The 21942-nt window shown below is 54.1% G+C and overlaps 1 protein-coding gene across 1 annotated transcript; it reads left to right on the forward strand.

Annotated features, from left to right (window-relative positions):
• The first annotated feature begins 1279 nt into the window (after positions 1 to 1279).
• Positions 1280 to 13812, forward strand: Ccnd1 (cyclin D1). The gene is made up of 5 exons (XM_003468321.5): positions 1280 to 1660; positions 3118 to 3333; positions 3908 to 4067; positions 7443 to 7591; positions 10384 to 13812. The coding sequence occupies exons 1-5, from the start codon at positions 1463 to 1465 to the stop codon at positions 10546 to 10548; spliced, it is 888 nt and encodes a 295-aa protein (XP_003468369.1). The 5' UTR covers positions 1280 to 1462; the 3' UTR covers positions 10549 to 13812.
• Positions 13813 to 21942: the final 8130 nt, after the last annotated feature.

Below are 21942 nucleotides of genomic sequence, written 5' to 3' on the forward strand. Positions count from 1 at the left end.
CCTTTTTCTTAATTCGGGGCAGGTATTGTGAAAAATAAAATAAAACTGAGTAAAATGTCCTTTAATCAAAAAGCACCCAGGGAGCAAAATCTCTAATAAAAAATAATGTGTTTTATTTATGTGTCTTTAAATTTGCGAGAATAATGGGGACCCTCTCGCGTAATGACGAACGTCTACAGATGTTAAGAACATATCAATATACCCATTTGTTTAACTTCAAATTCTTTTCACTTTGCCAGTGCCTTCCATATTCAAGCTGCTGAAAGCAGCCCCGGGATAAATTCAAAAGGTGGGGGGCTTCCACGCCCCCCAAAAAACTAGTTGGGAATCCTCCGAGGGTCTCGTCCCGGGCAGAGGCAACTAATATTTCTAGCGATTTAACTTTTTAATTTAAAAAAAATGAGTCAATATAGAGATCACTATTTCTCAGCCTGCCACCCAAAATTGTGTTTCTCCAAATTGCCGGCACGGGGAGGGGGCTAATAGAGGACACCCTAACAATGGGCTGGTTAAGATAGAAAGACAGCCCGCAGATCCCTCGGGCGAGGGCAGGATGAAGGAAGTGGAAGCCACCATCTTGGGCTGCTGCTGGAATTTTCGGGCATTTATTTTATTTTATTTTATTTTTTGAGTGAATGCATGCTAGCTCAAATCACTTTAGTGCTTAAAGATATCCTCTCGGACATTTGCAACGACCCCCGTGCACCAGAGTGAATCCTGCGCCCGAGTTGTGTGCCCTGCCCCGTGTCCCTGCATATTAAATAGTTCCTGCAATTTCCACGTGTTAATGAAAATGAAAGAAAATGCAGACGCTGAGATTCCTTGGCCGTCTCGCTGCCCGTGGGTGCCCTCGTGTCGTTCTCGGAAATGCACCCATTCTCCCGGCTCGGATATAGGGTGTCGCTGGGCCCCTGTTCCCTATCTATGCTGTCTCCCAGGCTGTGTGTGGTCTCCCGCCCTCCTCGTAAGGCTCCTCTCCGGAGCCACCTCCACCCTATCCCAAGTCTTGGGGGACCCATCCAGGAAAGCCGGGGCCCCTGCACCCTCTCTTGTCTCGTGGGGAGAAAGGCAGTCGGGACGATTTGCATTTCTATAAAAACCGAACTTCGGGGACAGCTCCACCGCGGGGCAAGCGCAGCGCCTCGGGGATGGCTTTTGGGCTCAGCCCCTCGCTGCTCCCAGCGCTGCGCCCGCGTCCCCCTCCCCCTGCGCCCGCCCCGTCCCTCCCCCCCCCCTCATTCTCTGCCCCGCTTTGATCTCTGCTTAACAACAGTAACGTCACACGGGCTACAGGGGAGTTTTGTTGAAGTTGCAAAGTCCGGGAGCCTCCAGAGGGCTGTCGGCGCAGTAGCAGCAAGCAGCAGAGTCGGCGAGCTCCGGCGAGGGCCAGAAGAGCGCAAGGGAACGCGGACAGAGTCCGGACGCGTAGCCCTTTCCAGGCAGCCCAGGCAGAGCCCCAGCTATGGAACACCAGCTCCTGTGCTGCGAAGTGGAGACCATCCGCCGCGCGTACCCGGACACCAACCTCCTCAACGACCGGGTGCTGCGGGCCATGCTGAAGGCGGAGGAGACCTGCGCACCCTCCGTGTCCTACTTCAAGTGTGTGCAGAAGGAAATTCTGCCGTCCATGCGGAAGATCGTGGCCACCTGGATGCTAGAGGTGCGCGGCTTCGGGAGGCTTAGACTTTCTGCAACTTGTTGCCCAAATCCATATTTCTTTGCCCTCATTTCTCTCCCTTCTCGTCTCCCTCCCACTTTGAAGTTTGCCGAGGTGTTGCTAGGAATCAATCAGTATTTTCAAAATAAATAGCTATTCCGGCTATTTTTTTTTTTTTTTTGGACGAGGAAGGTGTGGGGGTTGGGACGTTAGAAATTCTCTTTCCTGGTAGGGGGCGGTCAGGAAGGGTTGCCTTCGAGGGAAGCTGGTGCCAGGAATACCCCAATGAGTACGAGGGTGCAGGCTGGCAGTCTGGGCGCCCTTTGTGGCCCCCGCCTGCGTCTCTGCGCCTCCTCTCTGGCTGCGGCTGACGGGAGCCGCCAGCTCTGGGGGGAGGGGGCACAGATTTGATTTTTAAATTAATATCCATGGACACGTATGCAAGGGCCGTTCGTGCCAGTATTATGCGCCATCTTTGCTTTTATTGCAAAGCAAAAGTGTTTATTAATAATTGGGGATAGGGTGGGGGTGGGGAGCGGCCGGCGGGACGCTGGGAGAGAAGCGAGGGGCCGCCGGGAGCTACCCGGAGGGACGCGGAGACGCGGCCTGAGCTAATTTGGGGGGACCCTCCGCTGGGGAAGGGGGGCCTTTTGTTTAAGCTCCGGGCCCCGGGGCGCCCCACACGGGCAGCCTGGCCCATAGAGCACGCCGGGCTGCAAGGTCGCGTGGCCCCCAAGACGCCAGGGTTGACCCCCGTCTGTGCGGGTCTCCGCTCAGGGTCCTTTCCTAGAGCAAGTCAGGGGCCCGGACCACATTTCCAGGCTTTTTGTGGGCGCCTCAGGGGCTCAAAAGTATTTTTAAATAATTTCTGAAAGTGCGGCGTGGTGCCCTTGCGAGAGGGAAACAGCGCCCGCGCCAAGGGGAAGGGGGGCCCCGGAGTTTGAGCTCCTGGGGTTCTTCCCGCAGCCCGCAACCAGCTGTCGACCCCCGACATGGATCAAGGGCCGCCCAAGGGTCATTTTCAGGCGTTTTTTAGACACCCAGTTATTTTTTAAATATTTTTAAATATTTTTTGAAAAGATGACGTCTGGGGAAATGCGGTGCGGCGGCCTGGGACGCCACCTTTGTGTCTCGAAGGGCGGCGAGCTCGGCGCCCAACCCCCGGCGGCCCCGCTGCGCGGTGGGTGTCCCCCCAACCGATGGCCCCCAGGTCCCGCGCTAGCCAGGGTCTTCACGCCGCCAGTGCCCCGCGTGCCCACCCTCGTCCATCGTGCCCGCCTTGCACAGACTTTCCCTTTCAGTTTCGGGGTGTGTGGGCTCAGGGGACTCGTGCGCATCCTGAGAAGTGCCGGTGCCCCCACCCCCACCTCTCGCCAACCCCTCCGCGCCCTCGAGGACTGGCCACCCTGTGCCTGGAGGGGTCCCGGCGGCGGCGGCGGTCACAGCCCGGTTTCCTGCAGGTTTGCGAAGAGCAGAAGTGCGAGGAGGAGGTCTTCCCGCTGGCCATGAACTACCTGGACCGCTTCCTGTCGTTGGAGCCCCTGAAGAAGAGCCGCCTGCAGCTGCTGGGGGCCACCTGCATGTTCGTGGCCTCCAAGATGAAGGAGACCATCCCCCTGACGGCCGAGAAGTTGTGCATCTACACTGACAACTCCATCCGGCCCGAAGAGCTGCTGGTAACCGCGGACCTCCGCGTGCAGACGCCCCGTTAGCAGTGAAACCTTGCTGGGGGGAGGTGTAGATGGCAGGAGGGACCGCCTGTCACGAACAGAGCTCCTGCCCCAGAGAGGGGTGCCCACACCGCTCGGTTCCAGCCCGGCTGCAGCAACAGCAGCACCCCAGGCGCCCCCCTCTTTCCCCTCCCCCGCACCCTGTCCTGGGATTCCACTCACCACTTTTTTTTTTTTTTTGCTCTCCAGTAGGGTCAAACGTGAGTGGCGCGCGCCCTCTTGCGGCGCGCAAGCCGCAATGCTGATCACGAAGGCACTCAGTACTGGCAGTGGGAGGTCTTTTTGTCTCCCAGTGCGGTCGGCTTAATAAGGAGAATGGAGCCTTTTTTACACTCACCTTTTCCATTTTGATCTGGGATCGCGTATTACCCCCACTGTTTGGAAGCCCCCAACATTCTCCACCCTCTCTCCTACCTCAAGACTAAAAACCAAGTGTGAAGGCCAGTGAGCTGGGCTTGCAGGAGAAGCCCCAGGGGCCAACCTGCCCCCTCTCTTGATGCCTCTTCCCCGTTTTCCACAGCAAATGGAGCTGCTCCTGGTAAACAAACTGAAATGGAATCTGGCTGCCATGACCCCCCATGATTTCATCGAACACTTCCTCTCCAAAATGCCGGAGGCTGAGGAGAACAAACAGATCATCCGAAAACACGCACAGACTTTTGTCGCCTTGTGTGCCACAGGTAGGGGGCCTGCTACCCAGACCTGTCCAGGAAGATGGTCCCGAGGCCTCCTCCTGCCCACAGAAGTGGCCCTCTCCCTACCACAGATATCCCACAGTGCCCACTGCTGGTGCCTCTGCTCCCCACACCTGACCCATGGCCAGTCCACGCTGTGAGAGGGTTTACCTTGCCTGGGGTCCCAACCACCTCTGGCCCTTCCCCTGTCTGTCCTCAAGGAGCCTGGGTTGCGGGAGGGGGGGCGCTCCTGGCCTCTCCTAAGCTGGGCCACCTGCCAGGGGCGCCTTCAGGGGCGAGGAGAGCAGCCAGCAGTGGCTGTACCACGTGTTCCGCGGCCAGCAGCAGCCCCAGTGCGGGGGCGGCCAGTGGAGGAGCTCTGCTTGCTGCCTGAGGCCCAGCCAGGGGCGCCACAGGCCAGCTCTGCTCAGCTGTGTCCTGGGAGGGACTCCAGAGCAGCCTGGGCTTGGGCCACCCAGCGGGCAGCAGAGGAACCCACCCTCTGTCCTCCATGGCACAGCTCCCAGAAGCCCCCTAGCACAACACTCACCCTAGACCCCAGTGGGCAGTCTGAGTCTGACCTAGGGACCAGTGTGGACAAACCCTTGTACACACTCCCACACACACATCCCACGTCACCTACTGCTCCCATGCAGCCTCTGTTGCTGTAACCTTGTGCTTCTCCACCCAACTGGGAGCTACGTCCAGGAAGCCTGGTTCCCCCAATGGGGGTGCTTCAAACCCACTCACCCCATCCCACTCTGCTCTGTTCTCTCAGTGGTCCCCCAGGCTTCAGCTGTTACATCTGCATGTGGACTCACTTTGGGTGGCCTGAGAGCCACAAGCCAACCTGGCATTAAAGAGGCCGTGTATCTTCTCCTACCTGCCCAGGGGCAGAGCCCCCCAGTCCTGGCTCCTCCATTGTGTCCCTTGCTGTGAATGTAGCGCCACTACACAACGAACTCTCCTGGGGTGAGGATGCCCAGAATGCAGCACCCTCTTGTACCTGCGGTACCCCTCCCCCAGGCCTCCCTGTGGCAGGAAGGTTGTCTGCATGGAGTTGAGGGTGGGGGCAGCGCTCAGGCAGCAGGGAGGAGTTCTCTGGCTGGGGCTCCTTCAGAGAGAGGCTCCACACAGCCTTTTATGGAGCTGAAAGTGGTTTGAGAGAAACAGTGGGGTTTCTTGAAGATAACTAGAAGAACCCTGGTTGCACAGCCTCTCTTGGGGACAACTGGAGCAGCCAGAACTCCCGTCTGGGACCCCAGGGCGCCTGCCGGCAGGGAGCCATAAGTGCTAAGCTGCTGCGGGCTCTAAGGTGGGGCTGGGGATGCCCTAATCAGAAGGTGAAGGCGGATGGACTGCCCAATGATTGGGGTTTCCCAGGCTTCTGGGGGCCGTGACATCACTTCAGGAGGGGTCAGCGGGAATCAGTGGCACCTAAGCAAGGGTGCCTATAAGGCCAGAGCTTCCAGGCCTGATGCCTACCTGCCCCAGTGGGCTCAACTGAGGTGTAGCCTGTGTCAGGCACAGAGACAGAAGAGAATCAAGGGCTATAGCCCAGTGCCTGAATTGGGTTGGAGGCGGGGAGGCATAAGCACAAGTCCAGGAAGCTGTGTTTGCCCTGTTCCCCCTACTCGGGGACCCCCAGACCCAGGTTCCTTAGCATGGATGCATAGGGCTGTGGGGTGTGTGTGGTAGTCAGTACTGAACCCCAGGACCTTCACACAGAGCTGCATCCCCAGCTTTTGTATTTTGTATCTTGAGACGGCTACCTCGGCTGGGGTTGAACTTGGCATCCTCCTGCCTCAGCCTCCCTGAGGCAGATGGGCCCCTGATTACAGAAAGGTGGGCTTTTTAACACAGTTGCCCCAGAGTCCACATCTTTAGCAAGGACATCACCAGGGTGGTTTATCACTTACAGAAGTGACTTCTGTGTGTGGCTAGACTTGCCTCAATGCAAAGGTCTCCATTCAGGGCTCCTGCCTCAGATTGGGTAGAATCAAAGTGGTGGCCTCCCTCTATTGCTGGGTTCTTTTTTAAGTTCCTGCAGTGGCGCCCAGAAGCCGCCTTTTGTCTCCCTTCAGGGTGGCTGCTTTTCTTCCCAGCCCCTCACCGGCACCCCCTCCCTTAATGAGACCAAAGTTGTTTATTCTCTTGGGATGAAGCCTTGCAGGAGTGTGACACCCCCAGTAGCTCTCAGGGCCCCTCTCCCTTTGTAACCATTCAGCTCACCGAGCCCCCTTGTTCCCGGGCACTCCGTGTCGAAAGATGAGGCGATGGAGACTGACAAGGTGCCACGCTGCCCTTCCCACATCGGCCTCTGGCCTGGGGCCCACAGCCATAGGTTGATTTGGTGGCTGTCCCTGCCCCTGAGTCCCCATTGGGCACGATAGGAAGGCAAGCAGTGAGCTCTGCTGGAGTAGTGGCCAGATGGAGGAGCCAGGAAGATGGGGGGCTCCCAACAAGTGGGCCCCCCCCCAGTCAGGAATTGGCCTGTGGCTTGAGGAGGAGAATGCTGATGACCCTGGAGTGACACCCCCTGCCATGTGTTGGGGGACAATGTGTCCTCCCAGCTGACAGTGCAGGCTACAGGCTGGGGGCTGTTCTTGGTTGGCACTGTCCTTGGTCTGTTTATTTGGAGGAGCCCGAGAATACCAAAGGGTCCTCCCAAGAACCTCAACTGTAGAAGGGGAGTAGCCTTCTTGGTTTGGGGCCCTACTTGGGCTAGGATTTGGGGGGCCCTGGGGGAAGTGGCACTAGGTAAGGAGAGCTGTTGTGCAGGGGACTGACCCTGCTCCCTCCCCCCACCCTTGGCTGGCTACACTGGCTCTGGGTGTCATGGATGATCATGGTGGGAACCACGCACCTCTTTAAATTTGCCAATCAGTGACTTAGAGAAACTCATCTGGCCAGGACAAAGGACAAGGAAAAGAATTGTCTGACCAGAGAAACAGCAGGGCACAGGGCTGGCATGGAGTTGGGCTTTGCTGAACGTCACCCTGAAAAGTCACATCAGGGAGAAAGGCAGGTAACTGCCAAGGGACTTGGGCAGTGACCACCTCCCTGTGGTCTTGTGAATTCTGGAAGTGTGGCTCGTTGCCTCTGTTCCCTTCCACCAGGCAGTGGCAGGTACCTAGCATCACTGTTGCAGAGACACATACAAGATTCCTGTCTTTGCGTCCTTCATTTATGACTAAGTGACACTGATGAGACTCGGCCTGCTGCAAGGGCAGGATGGTGGTGGTAGCCAGTCCCTTCAGTGTGGCCACCTTCACTGTGCACCTGGTTGATCTTGATCAGCCGGCGTTCACGGGTGGCAGTTCCCCAGGTGCCCCTGAATCACAGGACCCTGCTCACGTCCCCTCTTTGTCTCTGCTGCAGATGTGAAGTTCATTTCCAACCCACCCTCCATGGTGGCGGCTGGAAGTGTGGTGGCCGCAGTACAAGGCCTGCACCTGGGGAGCCCCAACAACTTCCTGACCTGCTACCGCCTGACACACTTCCTCTCCAGAGTGATCAAGTGTGACCCGGTAAGTGGTGGCCACAGGGGACATCTGGCACCTGGGTCCTCATGGGTGACAGGCTAAGTAGGCTCTAAGAGGCTGGGCAGGGTCCTGCACCCACCTCCTATGGTCCCCTGCTATGGGTCCCAGTAGATTCTCTTGTCTCTGGGGCACCCATGAACAGGTAAGAGCCACAACCCTCCCGACAGAAAGGGGCCCAAGCCTGCCACAGTGAGGCTCCACTGACCACAGGGTTCGCAGGCAGTGAATACCAGCTTTAAAGAGCTCCTGGGAGGTCTGAGACCCTGGTCACCGAGACCAATGGAAACAAACTTGTTTTTTATGGGCTAAGGGGGTGGGGTTCTGGGAAACACGACTTGAGTTGACCGTGACTTCATTCTTAATAGTGCCACTGTTTTATACCCACTTCTTTTCTTTTTTGTGAAGAGAGAACTTAAATGACAATTACAAGGGTTTATGGCCTTTACCAAATTAGACAGAGGTTGGCAGGTCAGCTGTTACCTGCTGTGTGTGTGGGAATGACTGATTGCCTTGACACCCCTTCCCAGGGCAGGTGGGCCCGCCCCAGAGCTTCTGAAGAGTTCTGCCCTGATGCCCATCTTCACCTGCCTGTCCCCTGCCTAGGGAGTTCTGTGTTGGCTCACAAGAGCCCTGGCCAGGCTCACCCTGGGTGGGGGAGGGGTGTCCTCCCCGGGCTGTTGGGGCAGCAGTCTCTCAGAGGGAGACGCTCTGGGGCCTCAAAGTCCAGCACTTCCTTAGCCGCCAAAGACATGGCCTAGAAAAAAAAGCCCCTCCAGCAGAGTGGCTGGCATTGGGCTCAGTGGGAGCAAGCGGCAGACCGCTGCAAAAGAAAGATGCTTTGTATCTGCACTTTTTAAAGTCCCCAGCCCCACATCCTGCACTGTTTGACCTGGTCAGCCGTGTTGATGGATTTCTGGGGGCAGTGCCACACCATGACTGTCTGCAGGCAACTGCCAAGCAGTGGCCATCTTGTCCCTTCCTTAATCAGAGACTGTTCTAATTAGATGTTAGGAAAATGCCTCCCAGCTGACAGGGAATCGAGACCAGAATGACTTTGGCTTTCCAGTGGTAAAGGTAGCTGAGCTCAGACTCAGAAAGACCCTTGACAGCAAAGTCCTCCTATTCTTTTCTGAGATGAGCAGGGCCTCAGATGTCACCTTCACTCTTCCGTTGCCTCCAGGCCACATGGGCGAAGTTCATGGCCAGACTACAGCCCATCTTCTTAGATGGAGTTTCCTCAGGGGGATGCCTTTGCCAAGGACTCTGATATGGACGAGGGTGTGTTCTAGAAATTTCTGAGGTGTGCCTCAGGCGTGCTGTGTGGCCGTGTATCAGTAATTATGTGTCCCTTTTCACCAAAAAGCATAGTTGATTCTTCTGGGGCCTTCTGGCCAGGGGTAAAGGGCACCATCTACTGGGAAGGCCTTCAGGCTAGAGCAGGGACAAGGTAGAAAGGGGCCAAAAGCCTGAATTCAACTCATGCTCCAACCTCAGCCATGGGACTTGAGTGGGTCATGGGCCCGAGCTGCTGGTCAGTGTGAAGCTTCTGAGACAAGGGAACAGATGGCCAGGGAGCTGGACCATGAGCTGGGTGGGGAGCTGCTCGGGGTGATGACAGCCCAGAAGACCCCATTCCTGCACTGCTTGGCTTCCTTCCAGCATGCAGCCCCCTCAAGAACTGACAAGTACCTGAGGGGCTTGTGGGTGGGAGCTTCTGGCCTCAAAGACATCTGAGGAGATCTGGAGTTGAGTTGTGTGTTCACACCAGGCCTCTGGGCCCTTGGCTTCCTCATCTACAAAATGGTACCTTTTGTACCAGCCCTAATACCTTCGTTCATCTTGGATCTCAACCCGAAAGGGCAGGAGACACACTTCATAAATGTGGGTCCCTGGGAAGCCCTGCTGCCCTGGGAACGTTGGCCATGCCCTCCTATAACCCCTTGTGGGGTGATGGCTAAGCCCCTTGGAGGGCAGACTGGAGACAGTGTCAGTGTGAGAAGCCCTCCCTCTGGCGAAGTCCCAGCATTGGCACCAGGAAGCAGCTGCTTTACCCAGGCCTCCCAGAGGCAAGAACAGCATGAGCTGCTGGGACACTGACCCTGGCGTGGGGCAGTCCCGGCTTCCCCTTGGCTGTGTAGATGGTCACCCCCGAGGGGAGTCCAGCCCAGCATGGATGGAGTCCCGGGTTCCCCTTGGCAGTGTAGATGGTCACCCCCGAGGGGAGTCCAGCCCAGCATGGATGGAGTCCCGGGTTCCCCTTGGCAGTGCAGATGGTCACCCCCGAGGGGAGTCCAGCCCAGCATGGATGGAGGCGCAGGGCTGCAGCACAAATGGGTGCGAGCACCCTGTGGGCCCCTGGCGTCCATCCTCAATTGATCAGAGTGTGGGCTTCACCTTCAGGGCTGCCACTGGGCAGACGTAACATCCAAAAGGGTAGGGCCCTGGGGGCCTCCCCACCTGGATTGGAGGAATGGAGTCCAGGAAGCTGGAGATTAGGGCCCATGAAGGAATTCCAAGAAGCCAGGCTCTGCTCTGGGCGAGCAGCAAGCATCTGGGGTCTGTATAGGGGCAGTGCAAGGGGCAGCAGTATCTGGTTCTGAGTCGGCTCACCAGGCCAGAAGAAAGCTGGGGGCCAAAGTAGCACATAATTCTCCTTCCCAGGCCTGTGGTGGCCATTGTGAGGGGTACTCTGAGCCAAGATCTTTCAAATCCAGCATTAAAACAGGGCACTGGCTTTGCACCTGTTTCTGAAGACCCCCACAACACCCCCTTTCCAGGACTGCCTGCGTGCCTGCCAGGAGCAGATCGAGGCTCTGCTGGAGTCCAGCCTTCGTCAGGCCCAGCAGAACTTGGACCCCAAGGCCGCAGAGGAGGAAGAAGAAGAGGAGGAAGAAGCAGACCTGGCCTGCACGCCCACTGACGTGCGGGACGTGGACATCTGAGGTGCCGCTGCCACCAGGGCACGGAGCAGTGGTTGGCAGCGCCCGCAAGGGAAGAGCCAGTCCTAACTGCTCCTCTAACCAGGTCCCTCTTCTTCGGGACATTTTGTTACCAGAAGGGAAAGTTTCATTCTCCTTGTTGGTTTTTGTTCCTTTGCTGTTTCTCCCTCCCATCTCTGACTTAAGCAAACGGAAAAAAATTATCTGAAAACCTTTAAAAAAAAAAAAAAGAGCAAAAGAGAGAGGATAGAATTTGCATAACCTGAGTGGGGGAGGTGAGTTGTACTACAAAATAGAGGCTTTTATACCGGCATAATCAACTAGTTTATGTATTAATGTGCTTGTGTCTCTGGTAAGAATAGACATTAACACACAAGAAGTCTCCAGGGGGGACTAGATTTGATTCTTCATGTTCTGTTTTGGTTTTTTTTCTTATTTTTTTTTTTCTTTTCCTTTTTTTTCTTTAAGACATAAAAGCATTTTAAAAGAGAAAAATCCCAACAGACCATTTTTTAAAGTAGAAGAGGATTTTAGCTAGAAATATGTATTCTTGTGCTCTCCTGGGTGCGCCTGTGCCCCGCTTGTTCAGCCATGTAGTCACTTGATAAGCCACATGTATGTTCATTTATCTCGTAACTAGGTAGATATGTAACCTCTTCACCTTATGGATGGTTGATGCAATCTCTCAAGTCATAGACTGTGGCAGCCCCAGTGTGCTCAGCCTGCGCCGGAGGATCCGCATCCAGGGCCAGGCCTGCGGCTACCAGCCAGTCTCAAGGGAGTGGGAAAGGCCAGCTGTCCCCCTCCTGTGACCCATTACCATAGAGAGAAAACGAAATAGCAACATAATATATTCTATTTTTATAATCTTCCTATTTTTGTAGTTAACTGTTTATGAGATGCTGGTTTTTTTGGGTTTTTTGATTTTTTTGTTTTTGTTTTTTTTGTTGTTGTTGTTGTTTTTGGTTTTGGTTTTGGTTTTTACCCAATGGCCCTGCAGCCTGCTCACAGCCAGGTCAAATTCACAGCAACTTTCTCTCTCTTTTTTTTTTTTAATTGTTGTTTTGATTTTCCTTCTCGGTATTCTGAAACCATTCCATTTCAAAGCACTTTGGGTCCAGTAGTTAGAGGCAATATTGTTGTTGATGTTGTACATGCAGGGGGGCGGGGGCGGGGCAAATTTTAATGGAATGGTTTAGGAATATTCACGTACTTGTACGCAAACAGGATTGCTAAGCAAGTGCATGTCACTGCGGGGTTAGCGAGAGGGGGATGTTTTTTGAAGGTTTTGTTCCAGTCAAGAAGAAACAGATCTGCATTCTCAGCATTGCCAGGATGATAGAGAAGTTCCTGTCCTGTAGAGAAATTAAAGTTCTTAGGAATCCTTTGGTGCCAGCTGGTGTTTGAAATTAAGGACCTCAAAGGTTTGCCTAGAGAGCAAGTAGTTTAAGGGTTACTTTTAGGTGTTTCATGATGGAAGGTTTTTAAACACTAAAATATATAATTTATAGTTAAGGCTAAAAAGAGTATTTATTGCAGAGGGTGCTCACAAGGCCAGTATGAGCTATAAAGTAATGCAATCTCCCCTTGGTTTAAACACACAAACCTTTCTGCCTTTGGTGTCACAGGCTTAATACAGTTTACGGAAGATTGGTCCCTTTGTAGACAAGGGGGAAAATCTCAAGCAAAACCACACAAGACACGGATTCAGCCTGTTTGGCATCTTCCAAAGTGGTCTGATCTGCGAATCATCCAGGAAAGTTAGGGTACTTGGATGAGTTCGATTCCAACGCACTCTTATCCCCTGCCCCCTCCTTGAAAAAAGAAGAGTTAGTGACAGGTAGACAATTTGCACATCTTGGCTCTGTAGCTTTTTATTTAGGAAGTGTTGAAGGGAGGTGGCGAGAGCGTGAGGCTGAGGCTGGAGAGAGGACGGGAGGAAGGAAGTGTGGACGGGAAGAGGGGACGGGGCAGTGACCGCGTGAGGGACAGGCTGCGGCTCCGTTTCTTAATGCGCTGCTACCCATGACTTCCCGGCACGGTTCGGAAACAAACTCACATCGCTTCTCTGTATCTCTTTCACATTGTTTTGCTGCTATCGGAGGATCAGATTTTTGTTTTGTTTTGTTTTGTTTTGTTTTGTTTTGTTTTACAATGTCATATACTGCCATGTTCCAGTTTGAATCGCCTCATAGAAAATTGTATTACAGATTCCCTTGTTTTGTAGTTGGTTTTTTTCTTTTCTTTTTTTTATGTGATCAATTTTGACTTAATGTGATTACTGCTCTATTCCAAAAAAGGTCCCTGTTCACAATACCTCATGCTTCACTTAGCCATGTGCAGACCCAACAGTTGGGCTCTGTCTGCCTCAGCAGACAGACACACAGACAGGATCCCAAGACGGGGCCTGGTAGGGGCCAGTGATGGCCTGCTCCGTGAGCCCCCCGCTGGGCCTCTGGAGACCAGACTTGGGTCTGAGATCTTTCCCCTGCGCCCGTTGTATGGGGCTGTTCACCTGATCCAGGATGTACCATCGTAGTAGTTTTGACCGCTGTATCATTCTGTATGTGTAGTTATGAACATTACATTATTATTATTATTATTATTATAACCAGTCTGTCTTACGTGCCACTGTGGTGCTGGGCCCGTAGGACTCTTGTCATTCGGGATGATTGAAATTGCTTTCTGGAATTTGTTCAAGTTTTGGGTGTGTTAATCTGTTATTGTACTAGTGTTCTGTCTGTTGTTTTGTTAATTACAGCATAATGCTAATTTAAAAGAGACTCCAAATCTCAATGGAGCCAGCTCACAATGCTGTGTGCCTGAGTCCCCTAGCAAGCTGCCGAACCAAAAGGATTTGTGCCCCCGAGGGGTGGTCTGTGCTTGGAGGCCATCGGCAGGCGCAGGGCCAGCCCTCCACCCCTCCGGATCACTGCTTTTGCTTACCTCAACCATTCTGGCTGCGGCGTCTCTGTGTCTGAACTGAGCGGGGTCCTTGGGGGACGGTGTGTCCGCGGTGGTGGGTGAGGGCAGACATCTCCAATACTGTGTGCCAAAAGGCCAAAGGCTGGTGGCAGGTCCACGGAGCACAGCAGAGTCTGTCCTGCGATGTAAAAGTCTGCGAGCGTCTCTGGTCAGTGGGCAGTTTGGGTCCGTGCTTTAGTTGACACCGCAGCGCCTCCCAGCATGGACATGTAACCGGCACGTTTCCAGCAGAAAACAAAAGACAAACGTGAAAAGTCTAGAAATAAAATCGGTAAAATCCCAGTGTGGTCCTTGCCTGTGTGTTTTCTGGGCTGGCAGGAGGTCAGAAAGAGGTCTGGACCTGGCCAGGGTTTGGCGGGGGCAGGCTGGGTTCACCAGGTACACAGGGGTGCCCTATGGGGCTAGGTCATCCTGACAGCCACTAGATGACAGCAGCCCCTCCCCTGGGTGACAGCCTAGAATGTCTCCCGACACTGCCAAATGATCCGGGGTGGAGGGTTCATGGAGAATTGGCAGGTGGCACCTCTGATGCGTAAACAGCTTCTGGCGTCAGGGACCGAAGCGGTGCCCCTTGATCAAAAGCATCTCCCAACCCTCGTGTGGCCTATTTGCCCTCCCTGTTATTTGTAGATAGAAAAATAAATAAAAGCCAGCATTTGTTCCCCCTCTTCTGGCGCACATGCTGTTTGCTCTGGGTGAATCACAGGCCTTACGCACAGCCAAGATCCAGGAGCAAAGCACAGTGCTGGGGCTGTGGTCCAGGGTGGCCTTTCATATAGCTCCCCAGGCGCATGGGGGACCTTCTTGAACTCTGTCACCCGCCTCTAGGGCTTCACTTGCCAGGCTTCCAAATCCTGGGCAAAGAGTGGGATGGGACCTGCTGCAGTTTTGTGTTCTGGGATTCAGTCTGCAGCATGGCCCAATTGTCTTCACCAGTTCTCAAGCCAAGAACAGTTTTGTCACTTGTCAGCCACCAAGGCCTCTATGCAGCACCTATTGTGTGCCCATACACTTGTGCAGAGTGATCTTGAGGGCTTAGGCTTGACCAAACTGAATCTGCATGGCGACCTACATTCTGGGAGAAAGGGAAAAGGGGACACCAGGAGCCTCCCCCAAGATGGTCTTATGCTGGGCAGGTCCGGCAGCCTGCAGGGTGCCCCAAAAGTGGCTGACAGGTGGTCTCACAGCAAGAACCCCAGGGCTCACTGAGTCTAAGGAAGCTCATGGCCACTCAAGTGGTTCCCAAGGGCCAGCTCCACGCAAGAACCAGGTGTGTGTCAGACTGGGAACCCTGAGAATCGACATCCCCAACCTCAGCCCACAGGATGACTGCAAGAGGGAGCATAGGGCCACTGTGTTTCAGGCCAAGTGGGGTGGCAGTGGGATGGCAGGATGACAAAGGGATGGAGACCCACAGCAGGATCATGTTGGGCGGAGCAATGTCCTGATCAGGAGACTGAGGACAAGGTGCCAGGGCAGGGAACCTTGGGGTACAGGCACAGAAAGGGAGGTAGGCAGAAGCCTAGAGGGATGGCATGAGCTTCACCTCCAGACCCACAGTGAGGTTCAGAGTGCACCTGGCTGAGCCCCATTGATAATCAACCCCCAATACTCTCCTTGGCTGGGCAGCAGGACGTGGGACATCCCCCGTCAAACTCAGCAGACAGGAACCTTGACCCCTCTTCGATGTCGTGATGGCTGGTCCCTTTGGGGGTTGTCTGGCTGCTCTTGGTGACAGGGTGACAATAAAAACAGGAGCTTCAGGGACCAAACCTCTGAGTGGTCCACACCCTGCTGCTCCTTTCCAGAAGCTCATTGCCTGTGCTCTCGTGGCCCCTGGCCCACCCACTCGGGGGGGGGGGTGCCCTGCCTGCATCCTGATCAGCATCCAACCATCCATCCATGCCCACCGGGCCTGCTTCTTCAGCTCATCCCCGTCTGTGGGGACTGGCCCATCCCTTTGGTCTCCTCTCTGAACCTGGGTTCTGCCCTTGGCTGGTGACTCACCAGACTGCACCAGGCTCTGTCCCTTCACCACCACCATCACCACACCCCAGCTATCCCATCTGCTTACCCCTCATGGCCTGAAAGAAAACTAGTCTCCATAATGCCTTTGCAGCCCTGTGCCTCCACAGGTGGCCTGTGTCTTCCTGCTCTGATCAGCACCCTCTTGAGGGAAGACAGAAATCCTGGGGACCCCTCAGACCTCTTCTGCACCCTGCAGATGAGTGGAAGGCAGTGTTGTCCCCAAGCCAGCAGACTCCACAGTAGAAGGATGGCGGAAACACAGGGGCCACCCCCAACTGTCAGGATAAAGGCTTGGGGTGAGAGGCTAGGCAGGGTGGACATGTGCACTCATTTCTGGAGGGAGAATGGGTGGACAGGCTGTGACAAGATGGGCAGGGGTCATGGGCTTCTAGAGGAAGGGTTCTCTGACCTGCTGTGGACCGGCCGCCTGCTCTGTGGACCTCCTTGCAGCAGCAGGACCAGAGCCCAGGTCCCACAGCTTCTGGGCCCAGGACGTGAGTGTTCAGCCTTCCGCCACTGCATTGCCACTGCGCCTCGAGAGAGGTTGATGCCAGGAACTGGGCATGTGGCGGGGCCCATGGGAGGGCAGTGATGGCGATGGCAGCGTGGGGTGGAGTGTGTGTCCTTCCCTCATGGGGGACCACATGCTGGACAGGCCCCTCGCCTGCCTCTTGCAGGGCTCTGTCATCCCAGGAATGCCTTTGATCAAGAGTTTATGCAGAGAGGGAAAGAAAGCCCAGGACCTCTAATCCGTTCCCACAGTCCCCCTGCCCGCTGGGGCCCCAGCAACCCAGCGCCACACCGCAGGCCTGGGGCAGACAATAGCCCATGGACGGGTGGGCGGGCAGGTCCAGGGCTGCCGGCCTTGGGCCCCACATCCGGGGGCATTGTCACCACGACTCCCAGGGCACATGGGGAGGATGGGGAAGGCTGTGCAGAAGGGGCCACTGTGAGCTCCAGCCTATCAAAGGCTGCGACCTCCATTAATCCTTTGGGTTTGCACCTAGCAGCAGAGGAAGGAGGGGTGCAGATCGCTCCTGTTCCAGGCCCAGGCCCTCCAGGCTGATTGTCTGGGCATCTCCTCCCCTTGTGATTCCAGAGGCCGGGGCAGCTGAAGGTCACAGTGTATGCTGTGTGCCACTATAGAACTGAACACTAAGCAGTTGCTTCCCAGGTCCCAAAACAACCCTCTGGGCTGGGGAAAGGGAGGAGACACACACACTGGTGAGGGCTGCAGATCTGGCCCTGTCCTCAGGTATGGAACAAGCGCGAGGATCCCAAGGTTATCAGACTGTTTGCTAGCACCAGACAGGAATGTGGGAGGATTTGCAGCCGCCGCACTGGTCATCTCTGCCGTAACAGCCAGGCAGCTTGGGAAATGCGGGCGTGCCCTGCGTGCTGGGGAAACTTGCTATACAAAAATAGGCAACAGGCTGAGTTTGAGATTAGAGGGGCATTTGCTGCTCCTTGTGGTAGGTAAGGAAACTGAGGCCCAGGAAGGTGTAGTGACAGTGCTGGGATCACACATGCCAGGCCTAGGGTTCAGGGCCAACACTCCTGTTCCTAGGAAACTCAGGACGCACATGCCCTCCATGTGATGGTTCCCCCCGAAAGGCTGGTGCATATATAGACCTAGTTTTTCCAGGTGACCCTGTGTCCTAGGCTTCAAGCTCCAAGCCCTATGGTCAGTGTTGTCTTGATCCCCTGGCTTGGAGTAGGACAGCCACCCAGTGGATGTCTGAAGGTGACCAGCTGTTAAAAAGGAAGGTCACATACCAATATACACACACTAACCATCATTTCCCAGTGGAGGACATGAAGTTTGGACCTCAGCTTTGTGACATCTGGGCTGTGCAGCTTGGCCTCTTGAGCCTCAGTTTCCCTCTCTATACAGTGAGAATAACCTGCAGGAACATGAGCTCATGAGAGATCCTCTCGATGCTCAGTTGGTCAGCTGGCTCCCCATCACTATGACAGATACCGCCTCATAGTTTTGGAGTTTCCGGGCCTTGGTCACATGGTCCTGCTGCTCCCAGCCTGTAGTAAGGCACCAACCACATTTTACGTGGGAGGCAAAAGAAAGTCAGGAGTCCAGAGTCCTCCTTTGGCTCCTCAGGTGGAAAGACCTTGGTCTTCTCACACCCCAATTCCCCCTCCTGATAAGAACCGCACCCAGATCATGCTCTGGGGACCCACCCATTGCCAGCTCTGTGGCTCATTTGGAACCAACCCCATCCTCAGCTCTGGGTCAAGCCTTGATAGGCTCAAACTCAACAGCCTGTTTACACCCAGAGAAGAACACAAAAGCAGAGCTGTGCATTCAAGGGTGTAGTGACATTAAAGCCAACAGCACTAAGGGACATGGGGAGAAACTTGCAAAGAGTATCCCTCATCCTCTGGACTCTGGCAGACATGTCTGCCACCTAGAAGGCAGCCTGGCATGGAGTCTGCCCTATAAGAGCAGAGAGGGGGAACAGGGCTCCAGACAAGCTGCTGGACTGAGCGGCTCCTGAAGTTATACTCCTTTTGCCACAGGAGCTCCTCATTTTTTTAAGTGAGGTCAGTTTGCTTGGGCTCTGGGCCACTTGGTTTTCAGAGACCCTTATTAACTCTTACAGCTTACATGTGCTTTCTGCCTTGCTGAGATGTAACACGTATGAGCAGTGGGAGCCACTGGCCAAGTTCTGTATTGTTGGCTGGGAGCCCCTTGGGGTCAGGGAATGACATCCTGACCAGCTGGCTGGCCCAGAGCAAGCTCAGGAGACATGTGGGGAACCACCTTACCTGATAGTCCTGGGCCAGCTCACTCTTCTGGGTGCACTGTGTGTCCTGGAGCTCACTTGGGACGAACAGATTTGAAAGTGTCCTAGGGATCCATCTCCTCCCACCTAGGACAGCTCGATGGCCTTAACTGGCTGAGAGCAAGGTGAGCTGGAGCCCTTGGGCATCATGCCTGTGTCCCATGGTGGGAAGAGAGGAGTTCCTGGGGCGGGTGACAGCGGGCCCTCAGAGGTGGCAGAGACTAGGAGCTGAATACAGTCCCTGAGGAGGCCCCGCAATGCCAGGCAGGGAGTGGTCAGGACTGTGTGTGTCCAGCTCCCTCACCCAGCAGGAGAGGCCACTTGTGTCAGATCCCGGGGGCGGCCATAACATATGACAAACGATGTGGCTGGAAACAATAAGAATTTATTCTTTTACAGTTCTGGAGTCTGGAGGGATGGCTTTTGTCTCTCCCAGCTTCTTGGTAGCTCCCTTCCGCCTCAGTGCAGCTAGCTGTAGGGTCTCTGCCTCCATCTTCACAGGACCATCTGTTTCTTGTGTCTCCTCCTCCTTAAAAGGACCCAGGCACACAGGACTGAGGTTCTGTCCTCCCCTACTACCTCTTCTTAACTCACAGCTTCACAGAATCTGCAAAGATTCCATTTCCAAATAGGGTCGCCTTTACAAGCACAGGGCTCAGACTTCAGTGCATTTGTCTCTGGGGGATAAGATTCAATAAGTAACAGATATGCCCGAGCTCTGGATGCCAGTTGGCAGGCTCATGAGCCCCTGCTGGCTCAGGGACAGACTCCCACAGGAAACAACTACATTCCATACATCCCTGCTCAGAGCGAGTCAGCTCCTCACCAGGTCTTTAGTTGACCAAGCACATGCAGGACGCTTTGGTTCCCTGGTGCAATCTTTCCAGTGGGCGAAAAGGACAGAGGATAGAGACCCTGGCCCCTGTGACCCTATGGCCAGCTGGCCCAGTGATAGCACAAGGGACAGCCAGGACAATGTCCTGATGGGGCCAGGACAGGAAGCAAGGGCTGGGATGGCTGTGGGAGTCACTAGCCCTGTGGAAAGTCATAGGGAAGGAATGAAACCCAAAATGTGTAATAGTCATTGTACAAAAGAGAGGAAAAGAAAGTGCTCTAAACTATATAACTGCATGTATATTTAAGTGTATAAGATAGAAGATGATATCACAGAGTTTTATTGGATCATTGAACAGAACTGTTTGCAGTATCATTGTTGGAATGTCCACTCTACAAGCTTTAATTTTGTGACTTGAACAATTATTTTTAAGATGGCAATATGTAATCCATTAACTAGTGATTTCCTACTGTTCATTTTTTTCTTCTGTAAATCTGTATAACTTGTACCCTTTCACTTTTTTTTTCTTTTCTCCTTAAATTAAAAAAAAAAAAAAAAAAAGAAAGTCATAGGGAAGTCTACAGGAAAGAGTGACTTTCCCAGATGAGCCAGGAGTCACCGAGCCTCTGGGGGCAGGCTCCCCATCACTACAACTCCCGTGTCTGGTGACATATAGCACCTCTTTCGTCTCATAAACCACCAAGGCTCAGTGACCTCAGTTTCCTGAGTTCCAAACCAGGCCTGCTCTTCACTTCGCCTGTGAAGGTCAGAATGGACTGTGGGCATTGGGGTGAACTCACGTGTTTGTTACAGTTTTTGTCTTCTTCAGGTCACACAGGTGTTTCCGGGTAAGGAGAGAATTCTCCAAGGCTTAGTGTGACAGTCATCCACCTCCACACATTTCTTCAATCCCTGGACTGAGCTGACCACCCACCTCACCCCTGGGCTCCAGAGTGCCACACATCCCTGCGAAAGACCTGCTCACGGGGTCTGGGCAGCTACGGGCCCATTTAGTTGCTGCTTGGCCAGATCTTTTCCATAAATGCATCTGTTTTTGCTCTCAGTGCAGGATGAGAATTAGCATGAAAAACAGGCATCACCAGCCGGGCGTGGTGGTACACTCCCATAATCCCAGCACTTGGGAGGCTGAGGCAGGAGAGCTGTTTGCAAGTTCAAGACCAGCCTGGGCTACAAAGTGAGCTCAAAGCCAGCCGGAACTACATGGCGAGACCCTGTCTCAAAGAGACCAAAAAAAAAAAGAGGCACCACCCTTGCAGAGAAGACATACCTAGTTTAAGCAAACTGCCCAAGTCCCAACATACCTCCCAACATACTGCTCCAGCCGGAGCTTAGCCACTTGCTTCGACCTCTGGGCTTATGTCCCCCACCACCACCTGTGAAGAAAGTGGCCCTACTCCATGGCATCAGTGGATGGTCCAGCGATGGGAGGAAGCCTAAGCCATCAGTAGCCACATCTGACCACTGGGTGAAAGAAAAGTGTTAAGGTGTGAATGTGAAATAAAGAAAAAGTGCAATGTAATGTGGCCTTGATTTAGGATGGCAATTTGGTCATTAATACTAGATGGTGACTGGAGAGTAGTTCTGAGGGGAAGCTTTCGTGCAGGTTTGATCCATCATGCTTCCATCTAACTGCTAATAGACCAGAAAATCCAAATGAACTGATTTCACTGTCTACACAAAATGCTTTTTGTTTTTTTTTGTTTTTGTCTTTTTCGTTTTTATCGGTACCAGGGATCGAACTCACGACTGCCTGTTTGCAAGGCAGGCGCTTATGCCGCTGAGCTAAATCCCCAGCCCCTATGCTTTTTGTTCTTATGAAGTCCCAGGCTAACAGGCTGTCCCCCCAAATTTATATGCTGAAGCCCTAAATCCTAGCACCTTAGAATGCAACCATAGTGGGGCCTTGTAGAGGTGTTTACATTAGAGGCCTTTAGGGTGGACCCTGATCCAATCTGACTAGGGCCCTTATGGGAAGAGCTGGGTTCATAGACACATCAGGGATGACCCCACAAGGACACAGGGAAACACCATGTGTAAGCCAAGGGGAGAGACCTCAAGAGGGGACACCTAAATCTTCAACTTCCAGCCCCCAGGATGTGAGCTATGAATGTCTGATATCTAAGCTGCCCACCTGCGGACTCTGCCATGGTGGCCCCAGGAAACTAACAGTGCACAAAAGCTGCCAAAGCTCTGAGAGGAAGGAATAGGTCACACCTTAGGAACCTGCAAGGAGGGATGAAATCCCACCAGAGGCTCACAAATCCTGGCAGGGCGGACAAAGGTCTTTGTCCAAGGAACCAGCTGGGTGGGATGGGTTTGGGCGGGATAAGGAGAGAGCAGGCAGAATACTTCTGTCTGCAGACAATGATAACGAACTCAACAGCCTTGGACAGCTGGGACACACAAGGTCTGCAGCATGGCTGGTCCACTCAGCAGCTCAGTGGTGACAGCAAGGACCCTGGAACCTCCCCAGTTCCTCCCAGTGTCCTGCTGTGCACTCAGGTTGGCTTATGTAGGATCTGCCTGTAAGTTGCCCCTGGCAGTTTGTCACATCCTGATGGGATTGCATCCCGGTGGGATGACGTGCAAGAGGCAGCAGCTCTCAGGAATGAGGTCCTTTCCCAGCAGATGCCACTCCTGTCTCATCAGGCACAAGAGGATGGGCACCAGTTCCTGACCCAAGCACTGGAAGTGGTGCCACCAGGGCCAAGGGACAGTTCAGCAGCT

Source organism: Cavia porcellus, unplaced genomic scaffold (assembly GCF_034190915.1).
Source record: "Cavia porcellus strain 051 isolate PalLab524CR breed Dunkin Hartley unplaced genomic scaffold, mCavPor4.1 scaffold_17, whole genome shotgun sequence".
NCBI lineage: Eukaryota > Metazoa > Chordata > Mammalia > Rodentia > Caviidae > Cavia > Cavia porcellus.